At 36.2% G+C, this 20659-nt stretch overlaps 2 protein-coding genes across 2 annotated transcripts; one reads left to right on the plus strand and one right to left on the minus strand.

The window, feature by feature from the left end:
- Nucleotides 1-10305: 10305 nt before the first annotated feature.
- On the minus strand, nucleotides 10306-11254 carry LOC125361548 (olfactory receptor 478-like). The gene is given in 2 exon segments (XM_048360077.1): nucleotides 10306-10791; nucleotides 10793-11254. Coding segments are annotated over 2 exon segments (948 nt in total).
- A 3716-nt stretch (nucleotides 11255-14970) lies between these two features.
- Nucleotides 14971-17278, plus strand: LOC125362424 (olfactory receptor 478-like). Its single transcript, XM_048361273.1, has 2 exons — nucleotides 14971-15000; nucleotides 16871-17278. The coding sequence occupies exons 1-2, from the start codon at nucleotides 14971-14973 to the stop codon at nucleotides 17276-17278; spliced, it is 438 nt and encodes a 145-aa protein (XP_048217230.1).
- Nucleotides 17279-20659: the final 3381 nt, after the last annotated feature.

A 20659-nucleotide genomic window follows, 5' to 3' on the forward strand; every position in this document is an offset into this window, starting at 1 on the left:
TGGAGCATTATTTCAGTCATTATTAATATTGCAAACTTGAATACTCAGCTCAACTTAATGTAGGGTCTATCAAATGAAACAAATCACAGCCATAACAATAATGATTTGTAACTGGCAATGTTTTAGCATGAAGTAAAGCCATTTCAAACAACATAGCATAATAAGTTATATACTAAAAACTTCATTAAAATCACTACGCAGTGGTCAGATTGATTCTGAGTGTGAATACTAAGCTTTCTGTAAAGTGTAAAAGATACTAAAAATTCAGATGCAAAATTTTTATGCAAAGAATTTTTACATCATTAGGTTTTTAATTCTTTAATTAACTGTAAATATTAATGAAAACCCAAGGCAAGTAAAACTTAGCAAATTGTCAGAGCCAAAATTTGGATAATGCTGAAAAGACAGTGTCTGCTGGCTTATGGTTAAGTAAACAGGAATCCTAGTATTGGACTATGATTATTGGTGATGTAAGCAGAGCAAGTCAGACAAAGTAAAGCACCACTTGATTGCTTGATTACATCAGCCCTGTTTTCACACTATGACATGTGAAAATTGTAAGCTTCAGAGGGCAAATTTTCTCAATGAAAAGTGAAGTTAAGAAAAGAAGATTAATGAAAGTCAGGATCTTACCACTTAAAATGTGAATTTATTCATCTTTTGGTAGCAACACAGCCATAGTGGATATCTAGAGAGAGAGTACAAGTTGTTTTTATAACTTTTGTTCTCTTTTGGGGATTAATCTCTAATGAAACTAAGGATCCAGCTATGAATTCAAAAGCATCATGGAGCCTTGTTAGGTTCTTGAGTGGATACTGAGTACTTCAATTCACTCAACGCAACTGGTTCTCCAACATGTTACCAATTCTCAAGTGACCAATTTATGCTTTTGTTTCTATCTGGGTGCTCATGTACTCATCGTATTACCTCCAGGGAATAATTACACAAATTGCCTTACAGATAAATGTTAGTTCAATTTCACTTTAAAGATTATGATTAAAAAATAGTGCCAAGCACTGGTGGCTCACACCTGCAATCCTAACTACTCAGAATGCTGAGATCTGAGGATTGCAATTCAAAGCCAGTCCAGGCAGGAAAGACTGTGAGCTCTTCACCAATTAATCACAGGAAAACTGGAAGTGACTCTTTGGCTCAAAGTGGTAGAGCACTAGCCTTGAGCTGAAGAACTCAAGAACAGTGCCCAGACCCTGAGTTCAAGATGTGTGACCAACCAAAAAATTAGTGCTAAATTTCCAGAGCAACTGCTAACATTATCATAACATTCAATATGTGTTTGCTAACTAAGGTGTTCTTTTTTGTTGTTGCTACTGTTGTTTGCAATGGTATCCTTTTAGTCAGCACTTAAAAAAAAAAACTATCGGGGTTGGGATATAGCCTAGTGGCAAGAGTGCCTGCCTCAGATACACGAGGCCCTAGGTTCGATTCCCCAGCACCACATATACAGAAAACGGCCAGAAGTGGCGCTGTGGCTCAAGTGGCAGAGTGCTAGCCTTGAGCGGGAAGAAGCCAGGGACAGTCTGTGCTCAGGCCCTGAGGTCCAAGGTCCAGGACTGGCCAAAAAAGCAAAAAAACAAAAAAACAAAAATCTATCCTTAAGTAGTTGCACAAAGGAATTGCCATTTAACGAAGTAGTCTACGAATACAATCAATGTCATCTCTTTCAACATTCTCACTCATCATTCCCCTGCATACCTTTTTCCTCACGTTCTTAATTTTATAGGATTATATATTGAATTCTCAACTGCATTCTCCATTTCATTGTCTACCTGTTTTTCCCTGGACCTGACTCCAACACTTTCAAGTACGTGCTTCCCAGTATTTATTTTGTTGAACTTTGACTTTGCCTTTTTAAGGAATTACACCATTTGACTTCTCCTTTAAAAATATATTTATTATCTTTTAGTAGTTGTACAGAGTTTGCATTCAACAAAACAGTTTATGGATTTTATGGGTACAGACACAACTCAAGTAAATAACATCATGATGCAATTAAAACTGCTAGAAAAAAAAATCTAAAACTAGTAGATGGAGAGAGTGGTAAAGATTATAGCAGAAATCAATGAAATAGAAACTAAAAAACTATAGATAAAAATCAATGAAATAAACTGCTTTTTTTTTGAAGAAAAACGAATGAAATGGTCAGATAACTTATGAGATTAATGAAAAAAAGGAGAGGAGGTTCAAATCAACAAGATTAGAGATACCGCAGAAAACATTACAGAAAACATCCAAAAAAAAAGAAATGATTATGAAGAACTACTTTCAACACCTATACCCCCAAAAGAAAGAAAACCTAGAAGAAATGGACAACTATTTAGAAACATTCAATCTGCCTAAACTGAACCAAGAAGATATACGCCAATATAGGTAAGCCAATAACATTCAATGAGATAGAGGGAGTAATCAAAAGTCTTCCAAAAAGGAAAAGCCCAGGCCTGGATGGATTCATCGCTGAATCTTATAAGACTTTTAGAGATGGGCTAATAGTAATATACCTCACATTTTTCTGTGGATAGAAATGGGGGGAGAAATTCGAACTCATTCTATGAAGCCAATATCACACTCATCCCAAAACCAGGAATGGATCCAACAAAAAATAGACCTACAGACCAATTTCTCTGGTGAATACAGATGCAAAGCTCTTCAATAAAATACTAGACAACAGAATCCCAAAACTAATTTAAAAATCCTACATCATGACCAAACTCCCTTCACCCCACAGATGCAAACCTGGTTTAAGAAAGACAAATTAATAAATGTAATTCACCCTCTAAACAGAGCCAAGGACAAGAACCACATGATCTTATCAAAAGATGCAGAAAAAATGCAACACCTATTCATGTTCAAAGCTTTGGAGAACCTAGGAATAGAAGGAACCTTCATTAAAACAATAAAGATTATAGGTGACAGACCAGCAGCCAGGATTACACAGAAGAGTAAAAACTAAAACCGTTTCCCCTAAAATCAGGAACAAGGCAAAGATGTCCACCTCTTCAATGTAGATCTGAAATTCTTAACAGGACCAGCAAGGTAAGAAAAGGGCATAAAAAGATTCACCAAAGGAAAGAAGAAATTGGACTATTTCTATTTGCAGATGACATCTTCTTATACCTAAAGGATCCGCAAAAGTCCACTCACAAACTCCTAGAGTTGGTCAACCAAAGTAGCAGGATAAAAACTTAATCCACAAAAATCAATAGCCTTTCTGTTTGCCAACAATGTATAAGCACAAAGGGAAATCATAAAAACAACTGTATTACCAATGGCCTCAAAAAGTAAAAAACCTAGGAATTAACCCAACCAAAGATGTAAAAGATCTTTACAGCAAAAACTGTAAAACTCTGAAGAAAGAAATCAAAGAAGGCAGCAGAAAATGGTAAGACCTTCCATGTTCATGGACATATAGGATCGATATTGTGAAAATGGCCATACTATCTAAAATGTTATACAAATTCAATGATATCCCCATCAAAATCCAAATGATGTTCTTTACTGACATAGAGAAAACATACCAAAAAATCATATGGAACAACAAAAGACCTAGAATAGCAAAAGCAATTGTAGGCAAAAAAAAAGCAATGTGGGTGTTATCACAATACTATATTTCAAACTCTTCAACAGAGCCATAATAACAAAAACAGCTTGGTATTGGCACAAAAATAGAATCGAAGATCAATGGAACAGGTTAGAAGACCCAGAAATAGAATCACATACTTACAGTCATCTCATATTTGACAAAGAAGCCAAAGACACAGTGGAATAAATATAACCTCTTCAATAAGTTGTGTTGGGAAAACTGGGCATCCATATGCAGAAAACTAAAAGTGGATCCCCGCTTGTTACCATGCACTAATAGCAATTCAAAGTGGATCAAAGATCTCAAGACTTGAAACTCTGAAACTACTACAGAGAGAGTAGGAGAAACATTAGAACCTGTAGGTATAGGCAGAAACTTCCTGAATAGAGTCTCTGGGGCACAAGAGATAGGAGAGAGTCTGGACAAGTGAGACTACACTGCATTAAATCAAAAAGTACAGATAAGGGCATAGTAACTAAACTAGAAAGATAGTCAAACAAATGTGAAAAGATGGTTACCAACAATACATCAAAGGCCTAGTATCCAATATACACAGGGAGCTAAAACACTTACCCTTCCTAAACATAATACATCAAATTACTAAGTGGATAAGGAAGGTAAGGAGAGACTGACTTCTCAAAAGCAGAAGTAAGAATGACAAAGAAACACATGAGGAAGTGCTCCTAGTCCCTGGCCCTAAAGGAAATCCACATCAAAACAACCACAAGACACCATCTTATCCCAGTTAGATTGGCCAACATTTTGAATTCTAACAATAAATGCTGGTGGGGATGTGGGGGAAAAAGAAAACTACTGTACTGTTGGTTAACTAGTATAATCACTCTGGAAAGCAGTCTGGAGGTTCCTCAACAGCAAAACATAGACCTTCCCCTATGTTCCGGCCATACCACTCCTAGGCATCTACCCTGAATATGAAACCAGGGTATAATAAGGACACCTGCACATCCAAGTTCATTGCTGCACTCTTCACAATAGCCAACATGGGAAACAACCCAGAAGCCCTCAATAGATGAATAGATTCAAAACATGTGATATCTATATACAGTAGAATTTAAAATAGCCATTAGAAAGAATGATGTCATTAGCAGGGAAATGGCTGGAACTAGAACACAGCGTGTTAAGTGAGGTAAGCCAAGATCAGAGAGACAAATGGCACATGTTCTCTCTGATATGTGAAAGTCAGATATAAAAGGCACTGGGATATGACAAATTACACAGGGTTCTAGACACTCAGACACAGTGAGACCAAAAGAGGATAGTGTTGGGAGAGAATACAAAGGCGCAATACCAAAGCACTTCTTTATATGTATATAAAATAATATGCATACTGAAATGATCTCTAAAGCTATGGAAATAAAGGAGTTTTTTTTCTTTTGCTAATGATTCTGTATTCTTTACCTCATATATGGTGTATTCATGGGCACTTCTATGGGAGAGTGAGGAGGAGGGCACAGAATCCTAGGAAAAAGGGTGGAAAAGCTCAGCAGTGGAATACATTGGACATTGATCAAAGTGAACTGTACAACTCGTGGGAGGAGATGGGAGGGAGGGAATGGGAGAGAATGAAGGACAGATGGCGCTGTATCATAGGAAATGTAGTTATTACCTGACACATATAAATGTAATCCCTCTGTATAATACCTCTATGATAATAATAAAATAAAAAGTTAATGTCATTATTTATCTTTAAAAAGCTAATGTTATTATTTCATTCTATATATTTAATACTATTTTTAATTACAGCAGTCAAAATAAATTTGGAAACAATATTTCTATATGAGATAAACTCTTATAAATATTAAAGTTTGGAAATGTATACATGAGCATCTTGATGGAAGCAAAAGAATAAATTGACCCCCAGAGAATTGGTGCCATCTTGGAAGATCAGTTGTGTTGCGGTGGGATTGGGTTGTACAATAGCCACTCCGGAACCTAATGAGGCTCCATGATGCCTTCTAATTCATACCTGAATCTCCAGCTTCATCCGGGATTCCTCCACAAGGGAGAACAAATACCACCTAATTTGGATAAAGCACAAGATATTAGTCTTTTTATGTATTCACTTTTTCATGCTTCTTACATTTATGAAATGTTGTAATTCTTATATTTAAGAAACTATTTGCTCTTTTGATGCTACAGTGAGAAATAGTTAAGAAGGAATATATTTTTGAGTGTAGGATTCAGATAGGAAACTTAAACCATATAAATTATAAGAGAGGAATAAATCCCATGGAGAAACAATAAACAGGCCAGTGTGGGAGGTTGATGTTCCAGGGACATTAGTGTTCGGTGCAGGTCTCAGTGGGCACTAAGCACTTGAGCAAGGATGGCAGGAGGTGAGGACAGTTCATGTTGGGCATGGTACCATCTCTCTAAAGGGTTGTGAATGGAAGATCCCACTCACATGCCTGAAATTTACTTGGGAGTTCTTGTCTAACAATAGCCTTTTTGGTTATTTTAATTAATCCCATGGTGAGAGCAATTAGAACAAATGATGAAATGTTAAGTATAACTTAATACGATATTTGACTTATAAAAAACAAAGAATTGCATTACCGGTCAGTAAGAGAACACAGAAAATATACAGAGCACTTAGTTATCACTTTGTGAAAACAGAACTTGACAAGTCAGAAAAAATTGTTACTAACACAGGGCATTAGGACAGGCTGTAGATTTTGTATTGTTTTGGTATAACACAGCCATAGTTTTTGTAAAAAATGGGCGAATGTACTGTGAAAAGTTCGATTGACACACTTCACATATATCCTCAGGAAAAAGGAAAATAGGAAGTAATCAGGCCTTGCAGAGATATGCAGCCAAGATCTCTAGGAAATATCTAGGAGATGATCAAACCTGTTAGATGAGCAAACTAATATTATATGAGGGTAAAATGAACATGCAATTAAATGACCAAAGCTGTAATTAATCCTATCAATTGTTAAGATAAGTATGTCTAGCTCAATGAAACCAAGACACCAAGAATGAGAGGCAGTGGAAACAACAGAAGCAGAAACATAGATAGAATATATCGGTGTTAATCAACACAGTCAAGAACATTACTTTATAATAAGGAGAAAGAATGCTCTAGCCCCTCAGTTCCTGAGTTTCTGAGACTCACAATTTAGAGTTCCTGTGCATCCTGGGCTGATCTTGGGGCGCTGAGGCTGTCACCACGACATAACAAGAACCTATTCATATACGCTATAAGCACTCTGCATACCATTTGAGTGAACATGAGAAATGAAGTAAAGCAAGAGGCTCCTGAACATCTAACATAGACAGAGAAAGAAAAACGGAGAGGGGAGACAACGTTGATAAGACATAGTCTAGTTATAAAACTCAAAGAGTTTGTACACCAATTGGCATACTAGAAGAACATTAAAAACTATAAATTTTGCATTCATGTCAATTAGTTAGAGAAGAATAGTAATATAAAAAGGAGGGTATAAAAGGGACACAATTTTAATATTAATTAAATAGAAAGTCAACATAGAGTGAAAGAAAATCAATAAATACTTGTTTTCTTGCAGTGATTTTGTTACCTTTTAGCCTGTAAAAATAAAAGGAAAGTCCAAAACACAAATAGCCAAATAGGGAAGGAAAAAAGCAATACAAATACACCCTTTACACCTATTATTAGGAGTAAAAGTAGTTATGAGCACTTGTATGTAACAATTGATAATTTAGGTAAACTGAAAAATTTTATTAATTAATTAATTAATTATTATTATTATTTTTTGCCATTCCTGGGCCTTGAACTCAGGGCCTGAGCACTGTCCCTGGCTTCTTCCCGCTCAAGGCTAAGCACTCTACCACTTGAGCCACAGCACCACTTCAGGCCATTTTCTATATATGTGGTGCTGGGGAATCGAACTCAGGGCTTCATGTATATGAGGCAAGCACTCTTGCCACTAGGCCATATTCTCAGCCCCCACTGAAAAATTTTAAACACATAACTAATTCAAATCAGCTCAGACAGAAATTAAACAGGAGGGTCATTTAATAATTAAAGAAATTTAATGAGTACATGAAAATATAGAGATAGCAATACCTATTAAATTTTATTAAATACTAAAGACATTTAATGAAATAATAATTCTACTCTGACATAAGTTCACTGAGACTACAGTGTGCATATTTCAAGACAAGAATAATATATGAGAAGTCTTGATACCAGAACCCAAGTAGCAAAAAAGAAAATTCAATTATAGTCTAGCTTTATTTTTATGAAAATAGACAAAAATACCTTACAGAACATTAGCAACTTTATCAGCAGTTTATGAACACCATAGTGTATTAACATGAGATTAAGTGCATTCTAGCAAGAACACGTAGATTTAATTGAAGAACCTCGGGACAGAAATTGAAACCATTGAAAAGAGTTAATCAGAATTCAATTAAAGTCAAAATATTCTGTTAATTTGTTTTCCCTGACAGTAACAATAAATGTCATGAAGCTTCATTACAGAATTGTGGACAAATGTACTGCTTGGTATTTCATACTAGACCATAGGAGAAATATAAAAATCCTGAGTGGTATTTTTTTTATAATTTATTTATTAATTAAACAATTTTTTGACAAGGTGTTGTGCAAAAGGGGTACAGTTACATAGTAGGGCAGTGTGTACATTTCTTGTGATATCTTACGCCCTGTTTTTCTTTCCCTTCTCTAGGTCAGGTAGACATATATACAATACACAGAATACCAAAAACATATACAGTAGCCACGTGGCCTACGCCAAAGGAAATTCTCCTAGGGCTTTAAGTGTAATGTCGACAATAGGGTTTGCTTATCCTTGTCTTATCTGAATGTACATACATAGCTTTTGAGCTATTGTCATACACTGAGAGGTCTATTTTTGACCTTTACATGTTGAGTAATTGTTTGGTTTTAGTTACATAATGTAGGGTCGCTGACCCAAACCTGTGGGAAATACCATTTGACAAGAAGTTTTTGGTTTTGCAGACCTGGTCTCTACCGTCTCCCCCTCCCCCACCTTAACAGTCATATATCAAGGAGATCATGCCCCTTTGTTTTCTGTGCTCTAGGCTTGTCTCGCTCAACGTTATTTGTTCAAGTTCTGACCATTTCCCTGTGAATAACAATATTTCACCATTTCTAATCGCTATGTAGTATTCCACTGTGTATAGGTACCATATTTTGGGATCCATTCATCTGTCGAGGGGCAACTGGGTTGTTTCCATATTTGGGCTATTGTGAATTGTGCAGCGATAAACATGGAAGTGCAAATGTCTTTTTGATATCTTGGGACCTGTTGTTCAGGATAGATGCCTAGGAGTGGTATGGCTGGGTCATAGGGTAGGTCTATGTTGAGCTTTTTGAGAAACCTCCATACTGTTCTCCAAAGTGGTTGTACTAATGTGCACTCCCACCAACAATGGAGAAGGGTTCCTCTTTCCTCGCACCCCCTCCAGCATTTGTTGTTGCCTGAGTTCAGAGTATAGGCCATTCTAACTGGAGTGAGGTGGTATCTCAGGGTTGTTTTGATTTGCATTTCCTTTACTCTGAGTGGTATTTTTGAGAAATGTGCTACATGTTGTATATCCAGTAGCAGATCTCAGAAAAACTGTGTAACATTTTCAGATACAATAAAAAGGTATCACTACGGACTTTGCAGTATTTACTTTTTGCTTGAAAGTATTTGACAAAACTATGTATTCACTAATGGGGTTGTACAAAATACTACATATATGTATGTATGTATATATACATACACATATATATCATGTGGGGGGGTGCATGCATGTGTGTGTGTGTGTGTGTGTGTGTGCGCATGCAAGCATGCATGTGGGGGAGGGCAGTCCTGGGGCTTGAATTCAGGGCCTGAACTAGGTACCCGAGCTGTTATGCTCAAGGTAGGACTCTACTACTTGAGCAACAGCTCCATTTCCAGCTTTTTGGGGGTAGTTAATTGCAGATAAGCATCTTGTACTTTCTTGCCTGGGATGGCTTTGAATCAGAATCCTCAAATCTTAGCCTTCTCAGTACCTAGAACTACAGGCATGAGCCACCAGCACCCAGCTCAAAATATTATATTTTGAAATAATAAAAATATACCAGATCTACTTTAATTAAAAATGTGATAGAATACATCACTGGTAAAGAAGATCAAACAAATTAAAAAATTGATAAGTTCATAGACAGAGTATATTAAATTAAAATGTTGGACATAAAATATGGAAAAGGAGTAAAGAGAAATAAAGGTTACAAGACACATGGAAGAACTTTAAAAGGATAACCAACTGAGTTACTGTAGCTCAAGAGGGAGAATTCCTTTAATCAATGGGCTAAAGATTCCCTTCTTAAACTCATCATTTCAACACCTACCGAAATCACACAAGGAACTGAAATGAACTAATGTTATGGGCCTTCAGGAAACTTAAGATCCAAACTAATATTGTACAGTAAACATTTTGGGAGGGAAAACCTTTTAAAGGATTTTTAGCAAATTTTGTTTTATAACAACAGTTGATGGCCTCAATCACAATTTCAGTGAGATATTATAACAGCACTTCAAACCTTTCAGTTGGTACATGATCTCAAAATGAACCAATCTTACTACAACTTTCACAATGGATAAATATGTACCAATGATTGTAGGACCACTTTTAGGTATAGGTATAAATATTATTTCCATAATAAAGCTAGAAAATACCAAACCTGACTAAGAAAACATTTTCCTCCCAAGTTCTCTCCTCAGAGCCCCTTTGATCTCATTATTCCTGAGGCTGTAGATAAGGGGGTTCAACATGGGGATGACCACCATATAGAACACAGATATCACCTTGTTCTGGTCAGTGGAAAAGCTGGATTTGGGCATCACATAAATAAACAAAGCTGTCCCATAAAACAGAGTGACCGCAGTGAGGTGGGAGGTGCAGGTGGAGAAGGCCTTGTGGCGGCCCTCTGTGGAGCGCATCTTCAGGATGGTGATGAGGATGTAGATGTAGGAGATGGCTATGACAATCACTGTGACCACAAGGATGGAGCCAGCAGTGAGTGTGGAAAGAAGTATGAGGACACTGTCTTCAGAACAGGCAACTTCAAGTAGAGGAGCAAAATCACAAAAGAAATGATTGATTCTGTTTGATCCACAGAACACCAAAGAAAAGAAAGAAAGAGAAAAGGATGAAGCATTTAAACAACCAGCTACAAATGTAAGCTACTACAAGGAACTGCACACAGACTTGTGTAGACATTTTGGTTGAATAGAGCAGTGGGTTGCAGATGGCCATGAAGCGATCATAGGCCATGGCAGCCAGAAGAAAGCACTCAGCTGCCCCAAAGAAAACAAATGTACACAACTGGATTGCACATCCATGGTAGGAGATTGTATTTTTGTCTACCAGGAAGTTGACCAACATGTTGGGTGTGACAGAAGATGAATAGAGTATGTCAACAAAAGCTAAATGACCAAGGAAAAAGTACATGGGGTGGTGGAGCTGAGTGGAAACTCTGATGAGAAGGATTGTGCAGAGATTTCCCAATACAGTCACCAGGTAGATGCCCAGGATGATGATGAAGAGGATGACTCGAAGGACTGGATCCTGTGTTAAGCCCAATAAAATGAACTCTGTCACTGCAGTGTGGTTCCCCTCCACCAGGGAATCCATGAGGTAATATGCTTGTTTCAAACAAATCTTCAGTAAAAAGATTAAATGAGAGAATTTGTTAATATGTTACATTTTTGTAAACAGTGTAATTCAAAAATTTATATTGAGTTTTGTAATTTGCCTTTGAAATTGTATTATAAATTTATGTGTAATGAGTCTTTCTACACTTTAGAAATTTTTATCTTCAGCACTGGGTATCTGTCTGCAGATGCTGTGTATCTTTATGTATTATTGTAAAATGTACCAATATGGCGTGAAAGCAAAAGCCTTACTAGTATGATTTTTTTGAGAATTACACAAAGGAATCAAACTATAGTAAAACAGATTACAATGTATAAGTTATAAATAAAAAACTGAGCTATCACTGATATTTACTGAGTGCTTAATTATGAGCACCGTATTAAATATATATATATAATTACATTTTAATTTCTATTAAATATCATTAAGTATTTTTATTTTTTCAACTTACTAATAAGGAAAATGAGTTTGAAATTGTTAAGTAATTTATGTAAAAGTGCACATGATGTAATAATCTATAGATGTGAGCTGCAGGTAGGTTGAATTCACTTCATTCCTTTTGCAACCATTTTTAAAAAACAATTTAATAATGGTTACTAATTTGAATACACTTGTAACTGGGTAGCTTACAACTTAGAGTTTTATTTTTCTGGTAATATGCAAAAAGGAGAAGCCTGGTTACCTGATTCACCATATCTATCAGTTAAACAAGGCCATTTTTAAATTTCATTTGTACCTTTCTATCTTATTCTTATTTTATTATTTTGCAGTTCTGGGGATCATATTCATGACCTTATGCTAGTCAAATGCTCTACTACCAAGATATACCACAAACCTACTATTTTCAACTTCCTTTTTCTTCTGGTACCTTCATATTAAACTCAGGACCTTGAGCTCTTGCTTGTTTTTTTTTAATCAAGGCTGGCCTTCTAGCACTTGAGACACACCTATAATTCCACCTTTTTGCTGAGTAGGTTGGAAATAAGTCTTGTGAATTTGTTTGCCTGTGCTGGTTTTAAACCTCAGTCCTCTCATCTCAGACTCCTGAGACCATATTTTTAAAAACAAAGAAGAAATAATTTTCTCAACATCACAAGAAGAAAATGGGAGTTTTTATTATTTTTGAGCCAGGTGCTGGTGCCTCACACCTGTCATCCTAGCTACTTAAGAGGCTGAGATCTGAGGACTGTGGTTCAAAGCCAGCCCAGGCAGGAAAATCGGTGAGACTCTTGTCTCCAATTAATCTCAGGAAAATCCAGAAGTGGTGCTATGCCTCAAGGGGTAGAGTGCTAGCTTTGAGCAAAAAGTGCTTAGGGACAGCGCCCAGGCCCAGAGTTCAAGGAATAGGACTGGCAAAAAAAAAATAGGAAATTTGAGAATGAAATTACTGATTATAATTTTATTAAACATTTTACTAATTCCAGTGAAGATATATTATCAAGTTTTTAAAAGTATCAATCTAATAACTAGGCAAAATGTAGGAATATATTTAGAACACAATTAGTACAGTTGTCTTTTTCAAACCTATGAAAAATGTTTGTTACAGAATGAAACATAGTATAAGGAATAAATCTCCACATAAGATGTACACCTGGTTCAAACAGCTATAGTTTATGTCACTGTTTGACTCCCAGTGTCTGATTCTTGTGATGCTAGAGCATTCAATCAAAGTATCCTACCAGATATTTATAGGTAGAAGCCATAAAAGCAGGGTAAAGTCATTGAATTTATAAGTATCGTGGCTAAATGCTAAGTTTAAAGACTATTAAGGACCGTGCTGGTTTCTTATGTGTAGAAAATGAATAATTTTTCAAAATGGAATTATGTCTATTTATTCACATTAATTGCACTATGGAAACTTAAGTTAATTCAGCTGAAGTCATTTGCTAGCTGACTACTTGATTGTATCTGTCCCATGTCTAAGCCATGGGTTGTGAATGCACTCTACAACTTCCATGAATGAAATGTTTTCACATAGTAAAGGGAAATTACTAAAACAGATTCACCCACATCAGCCCAAATCTTACCTCTTAAAATAAGAAATCGTCCATCTTACAGTGAGAATTTAAGGATTCATTAGCAGTGATGTTGTCCCTTGTACTATTGTTCATCTTTGGGGCTAAAACTGAAGATTCTGCTGATTCAAATATGTATTCAAATACACTAGGGATCATTATCACATTCTCAGGTGAATATTGACCAGTTTATTCACACAAACACAATTAATCTACCAAGACTTTTATCAGTCCTCAAGAGATCCATTCCTTTCTTTTTCTGCAAGAATCAGTTCACTTGCCCTTGATAATTACTGGGAGAACACTAGAACAAACATTCAGATAGCTAAATATTGTTTACTAGTTTAATTTTATTAGGTAAAAATACTACACTGGAAAATCTAAAATGGTATTATTAGCTTCTTTCACTCAACATCCATTCATTTGTAAGTATTTTGTGGTGGAAGATAGAAGAAAGGCCATTAGTCATAGTGAGAAATTTGAGGAGGGATGATACAAAAAGCTGAATGTTAAGCTACACAATTACTTAAGAAAACACATCTTTTTGTACTCAAAGGCATAAATTCTTTAAAATTCATATAGATAGAGAACTATGAAACAAAAGATCCTAAGATACGACACAAATCTCTTATTATCCAAACGTTAAGCAGGTAACTACTAGTTGGTGATTGGCTAAGGATCTTATGGAAGATGGTAGAAACAGTGACCTCAATGGGAAAATTGAATCTAACTCTCTTGCTAACACTAGTTGTAGTAAGCCTACCACAACCCTTCTGATGTCTGTTGGATGCAAGTCATTGCCCACTGTTCTCATTTAATCCTTACTGAGATTTGGTTAACTCAGTGTTCCCATTGCCTTGTTTCAAAGATGACACTTTATCTAATGTACTTACCCAGAATTCAATTGGTAAAGTTAAATCCAGGTTTGAAATATAGGTCAAATAGGATGAAAGAATGTGTGCCCTGAACTACTATTATCACCAACATTTGAGTTCCAAATAATGTTAAGGGCACTGACTATCAGAAAGGGGAATCCATTTTAACCTATAGTTTCTGATGAGAAAACGGTCACTAACCAAATCCTTGCTCTCTAAGTGAATTAGGTTGGTTTTTCTGTTGTTATTTTCAAGATTTATTATTTTGTTTTTGTTTTTGGGCACTCCACTGTATTTATAAGGTGTGTATGTGTGCGCGCACATATGCATGTATGCATGTGTGTATTTTTACTGCTTTTTGCTTTATCTATGAGGTAATATGATAGTATTTGCTAATTTGAGACATTTTCAACAGTGACTCTTCAAGTATCTAATAAGTGTATGTTCTCTCCACATGCACATACACGTGCATATATATCTATGTGTGCATATATTTGCAAATTGACATACACAAATGTGTTTAACTATTTGATATCAATCTACAGGTTTCTAGTCTTTGTTGAGTTTTTAAAAAGCCATTTACTTTTTAATATATCACATGGTGTAATTTTAATTTTATTTTGTATTTGTCAGTTGTAATTGTTTTCCTAGTGTATCATATGATGTAGTGAAGTATATATATGTATATGTATATATGCATAATATATGTATCTATTATATATGTATTGGAGAATGGTTATATTTAGCTAATTACCTGTGAAATTACCTGACATAGTTATAATGTGTTTACCAAAGTATTCAACTCATGGGCCATGAACCCTTCCCTGCCATTAAGGTTTGTTTGAAGTCCACATTCCCTGAGCTTAGTCAATAATGATGTAGATTGGAGATGAGGCCCAGGAGCTACAGGTTCTCATCTGCCACCAAGGCAGGTCTTGGGGCTCACTCAGCAGGTGCAAGCCTAGAACCAGGGCCATGAGAGTTAGCCCAGAGGCGGGTGTTTCTATCCAGGCTCAGTGTGACAGACTACTGCAAAATCTTATGCTTGTTTTCCTATCTTTCCCCCAAGCAGGTGACATCACTGTGCTGCGTTGGTCAGGATTGGAAGGACGATGACAATAACGCAAAGCTGTCCTTCCTGCTCTGTTTAGGATGCATGTTCTTGCTATTGTGTACAACCAAATATTGTGATCCCTCACTTGCTTCCTTAGCTCTTGTGACAGTATTTTCATGTGCAGATAGCTGTTGAATTGAGTTTTCTATTGGGAAATGGTCTTCGGAGAGTTCTACTCCTCAATCTTTCTCTGCCTTTAGGGAACTTATCGAATTGAAGATGGAGCAATTCTAAAACTTGCAGGAAGGTGAAAAGAAAAAGTGAATGAGAGCGATGATACAGAGGTGATGATGAAATAACTCTTCAGAAGCCTGGTAGAAATAATAGTCACACACACACACACACACACACACACACACACACACACACACGTGTGATATCCCCTTGATGAATAACTTAACATTAGATAATGACCTTTTTGTCATATATCAAGAAAACTAACAATAACAATTGTTGGAGGGAATGTGGCCAAAAGGGAACCTTACTTCATTGTTGGTGGGAATGTAAACTGGTTCAGCCACTCTGGCAAGCAGTATGGAGATTCCTCAGAAGGCTCAATATAGAACTCCCCTATGACCCAGCAGCCCCACTTTTGGGTATCTATCCAAAAGACCACAAACAAAATCACAGTAATGCCACCAGCACAACAATGTTCATCGCAGCACAATTTTTCATAGCGAGAATCTGGAACCAACCCAGATGCCCCTCAGTAGACGAATGGATCATGAAAACGTGGTACATATACACAATGGAATTTTATGCCTCTATCAGAAAGAATGACATTGTTCCATTTGTAAGGAAATGGAAGGACTTGGAAAAAGTTATACTAAGTGAAGTGAGCCAGACCCAAAGAAACATGGACTCTATGGCCTCCCTTATTGGGAATAATTAGTACAGGTTTAGGCAAGTCATAGCAGAGCATCACAAGGCCCAATAGCTATACCCTTATGAACACCTAAGTTGATGCTAAGTGAAATGAACTCCATGTTATGGAAACAATTGTTATATCACAGTTGTAACTACTTTCAACGTCCTATGTGTATCTGTAGCTTCTATTATTGATGATGTTCTTGTATCACCTTCCTGTGGTTGTACCTACACTATCTCTGTAATCTCATCTGAGTATATTGGAAACCGTGTTTACTGGTATTGGAAGCTGGAAATTCAAAGGGAATACCAAATTTGAGAGACACAGGGAAAAAAAGAGAAACAACTACAAAAGCAATACTTGCAAAACTGTTTGGTGTAAGTGAACTGAACACCTGGGGGGGGGGGGAGAAGGGAAAGTGGGGGAGGGAGGGGAGTATGAGGGACAAGGTAACAAACAGTACAAGAAATGTATCCAATGCCTAACGTATGAAATTGTAACCTCTCTGTACATCAGTTTGATAATAAAAATTTGAAAAGAATTTTTATTATCTTTTAGTAGTTGTACAGAGTTTGCATTCAACAAAACAGTTTATAGATTTTATGGGTACAGACACAACTCAAGTATATAACATGATGATGCAATTAAAACTGCTAGAAAAACAAATCTAAAACTACTAGATGGAGAGAGTGGCAAAGATTATAGCAGAAATCAATGAAATAGAAAGTAAAAAATTTTGCTCCTCTACTTGAAGTTGCCTGTTCTGAAGACAGTGTCCTCATACTTCTTTCCACACTCACTGCTGGCTCCATCCTTGTGATCACAGTGATTGTCATAGCCATCTCCTACATCTACATCCTCATCACCATCCTGAAGATGCGCTCCACAGAGGGCCGCCACAAGGCCTTCTCCACCTGCACCTCCCACCTCACTGCGGTCACTCTGTTTTATGGGACAGTTTTGTTTATTTATGTGATGCCCAAATCCAGCTTTTCCACTGACCAGAACAAGGTGATATCTGTGTTCTACATGGTGGTCATCCCCATGTTGAACCCCCTCATCTACAGCCTCAGGAATAATGAGGTCAAAGGGGCTTTGAGGAGAGAACTTGGGAGGAAAATATTTTGTTAGTCAGGTTTGGTATTTTCTAGCTTTATTATGGAAATAATATTTATATCTATACCTAAAAGTAAACTGACTTTCTGAAATGGTCCTACAATCATTGGTACGTAATTATCCATTGTGCAAGTTGTAGTAAGATTGGTTCATTTTGAGATCATGTACCAACTGAAAGGTTTGAAGTGCTGTTATAATATCTCACTGAAATTGTGATTGAGGCCATCAACTGTTGTTATAAAACAAAATTGGCTAAAAATTCTTTAAAAGTTTCCCCCCCAGAATGTTTCCTGTACTATATTAATTTGTATCTTAAGTTCCCTGAAGGCCATAACATTAGTTCATTTCCGTACCTTGAGTGATTTTGGGTAGGTGTTGAAATGATGAGGAGTTTAAGAAGGGAATCTTTTTTTTTTTTCTCAAATTTTTATTATCAAACTGACGTACAGAGAGGTTACAGTATCATACGTTGGGCATTGGATACATTTCTTGTACTGTTTGTTGCCTTGTCCCTCATGTCCCCCCCTTTCCCTACCCCCCTGGTGTTCAGTTCACTTACACCAAACAGTTTTGCAAGTATTGCTTTTGTAGTTATTTCTCTTTTTTACCCTGTGTCTCTCGAATTTGGTATTCTAAGAAGGGAATCTTTAACCCATTGATTAAAGGAATTCGCCCTCTTGAGCTACAGTAACTCAGTTGGTTATCCTTTTAAGTTCTTCCAATTGTCTTGTAACCTTTATTTCTCTTTACTCCTTTTCCATATTTTATGTCCAACATTGTAATTTAATATAGTCTGTCTATGAACTTATCAATTGTTTAATTTGTTTCATCTTCTGTCCCAGTGATGTATTCTATCACATTTTTAATTAGATAAAGTAGCTCTGGTATATTTTTTATTATTTCAAAGTATACTATTTTGAGCTGGGTGCTGGTGGCTCATGCCTGTAGTTCTAGGTACTGAGAAGGCTAAGATCTGAGGATTCTGATTCAAAGCCATCCCAGGCAAGAAAGTACAAGATGCTTATCTGCAATTAACTACCCCCATAAAGCTGGAAATGGAGCTGTTGCTCAAGTAGTAGAGTCCTACCTTGAGCAAAACAGCTCGGGTACCTAGTTCAGGCCCTGAATTCAAGCCCCAGGACTGCCCTCCCCCACATTTGCACACACACACACACACACACACACACACCACACCATATATATGTGTGTGTATATATGTATATATACATACATATATTTGGTATTTTGTACAACCTCATAAGTGAATAGTTACATTGTTTTGTCAAATACTTTCAAGCAAAAAGTAAATACTGCAAAGTCCGTAGTGATACCTTTTTATTGTATCTGAAAATGTTACACAGTTTTTCTGAGAACCGGTACTGGATATACAACATGTAGCACATGTCTCAAAAATACCACTCAGGATTTTTATATTTCTCCTATGGTCTAGTATGAAATACCAAGCAGTACATTTGTCCATAATTCTGTAATGAAGCTTCATGACATTTATTGTTACTGTCAGGGAAAACAAATTAACAGAATATTTTGACTTTAATTGAATTCTGATTAATTCTTTTCAATGATTTCAATTTCTCTCCCGAGGTTCTTAAATGAAACCTACGTGTTCTTGCTAGAATGCACTTAATCTCATGTTAATACACTATGGGGTTCATAAACTACTGATAAAGTTGCTAATGTTCTGTAAATTATTTTTGTCTATTTTCATAAAAATGAAGCTAGGCTATAATTGAATTTTCTTTTGTGCTTGTTGGGTTCTGGTATCAAGACTTGTCATGTGTTATTCTTGTGTTGAAATATGCACGCTTTAGCCTCAGTGAACTTATGTCAGAGTAGAATTATTATTTCATTAAATGTCTTTAGTATTTAATAAAATTTAATAGGTATTGCTAGCTCTATTTTTTCATATATTCATTAAATTTTTTTAATTATCAAAAGACCCTCCTGTTTAATTTCTGTTTGAGCTGATTTGAATTAGGTATGTGTTTAAATTTTTTCAGTTTACCTAAATTATCAATTGTTACATACAAGTGCTCATAAGAATTACACCATTTCATAAATGTAAGAAGCATGAAAAAGTGAATGCATAAAAAGACTAATATCTTGTGCTTTGTCCAAATTAGGTGGTATTTGTTTTCCCTTGTGGAGGAATCCCGGATGAAGCTGGAGATCCAGCTATGAATTAGAAGGCATCATGGAGCCTCATTAGGTTTGGGAGTGGCTATTGTACAACCCAATTCCCACCGCAACACAACTGATCTTCCAAGATGCTACCAATTCTCTGGGGGTCAATTTATTCTTTTGCTTCCATCAAGATGCTCATGTATACATTTCCAAACTTTAATATTTATAAGAGTTTAAATAAACAAATTATCTCATATAGAAATATTGTTTCCAAATTTATTTTGATTGATGTAATTAAAAATAGTATTAAATACATAGAATGAAATAATAACATTAACTTTTTAAAGATAAATAATAACATTGACATTTTATTTTATTATTATCATAGAGGTGTTATACAGAGGGATTACATTTATGTGTGTCAGGTAATAACTACATTTCCTTTGATACAGCGCCATCTGTCCTTCATTCTCTCCCATTCCCTCCCTCCCATCTCATCCCACAAGTTGTACAGTTCACTTTCATCAATGTCCAATGCATTCCACTGCTGAACTTTTCCACCCGTTTTCCTAGGATTCTGTGCCCTCCTCCTCACTCTCCCATAGAAGTGCCCATGAATACACCATATATGAGGTAAAGAATACAGAATCATTAGCAAAGAAAAAAAAACAAATTAACAAAAAACTCCTTTATTTCCATAGCTTTAGAGATCATTTCAGTATGCATATTATTTTATATACATATAAAGAAGTGCTTTGGTATTGCGCCTTTGTGTTCTCTCCCAACACTATCCTCTTTTGGTCTCACTGTGTCTGAGTGTCTAGAACCCTGTGTAATTTGTCATATCCCAGTGCCTTTTATATCTGACTTTCATATATCAGAGAGAACATGTGCCATTTGTTTCTCTGATCTTGGCTTACCTCACTTAACATGCTGTGTTCTAGTTCCATCCATTTCCCTGCTAATGATATCATTCTTTCTAATGGCTATTTTAAATTCTATTGTATATAGATATCACATGTTTTGAATCTATTCATCTATTGTGGGGCTTCTGGGTTGTTTCCCTATCTTGGCTATTGTGAAGAGTGCAGCAATGAACTTGGATGTGCAGGTGTCCTTATTATACCCTGGTTTCATATTCAGGGTAGATGCCTAGGAGTGGTATGGCCGGAACATAGGGGAAGGTCTATGTTTTGCTGTTGAGGAACCTCCAGACTGCTTTCCAGAGTGATTATACTAGTTAACCAACAGTAC

This window comes from Perognathus longimembris, chromosome 13, assembly GCF_023159225.1.
Source record: "Perognathus longimembris pacificus isolate PPM17 chromosome 13, ASM2315922v1, whole genome shotgun sequence".
Lineage (NCBI taxonomy): Eukaryota > Metazoa > Chordata > Mammalia > Rodentia > Heteromyidae > Perognathus > Perognathus longimembris.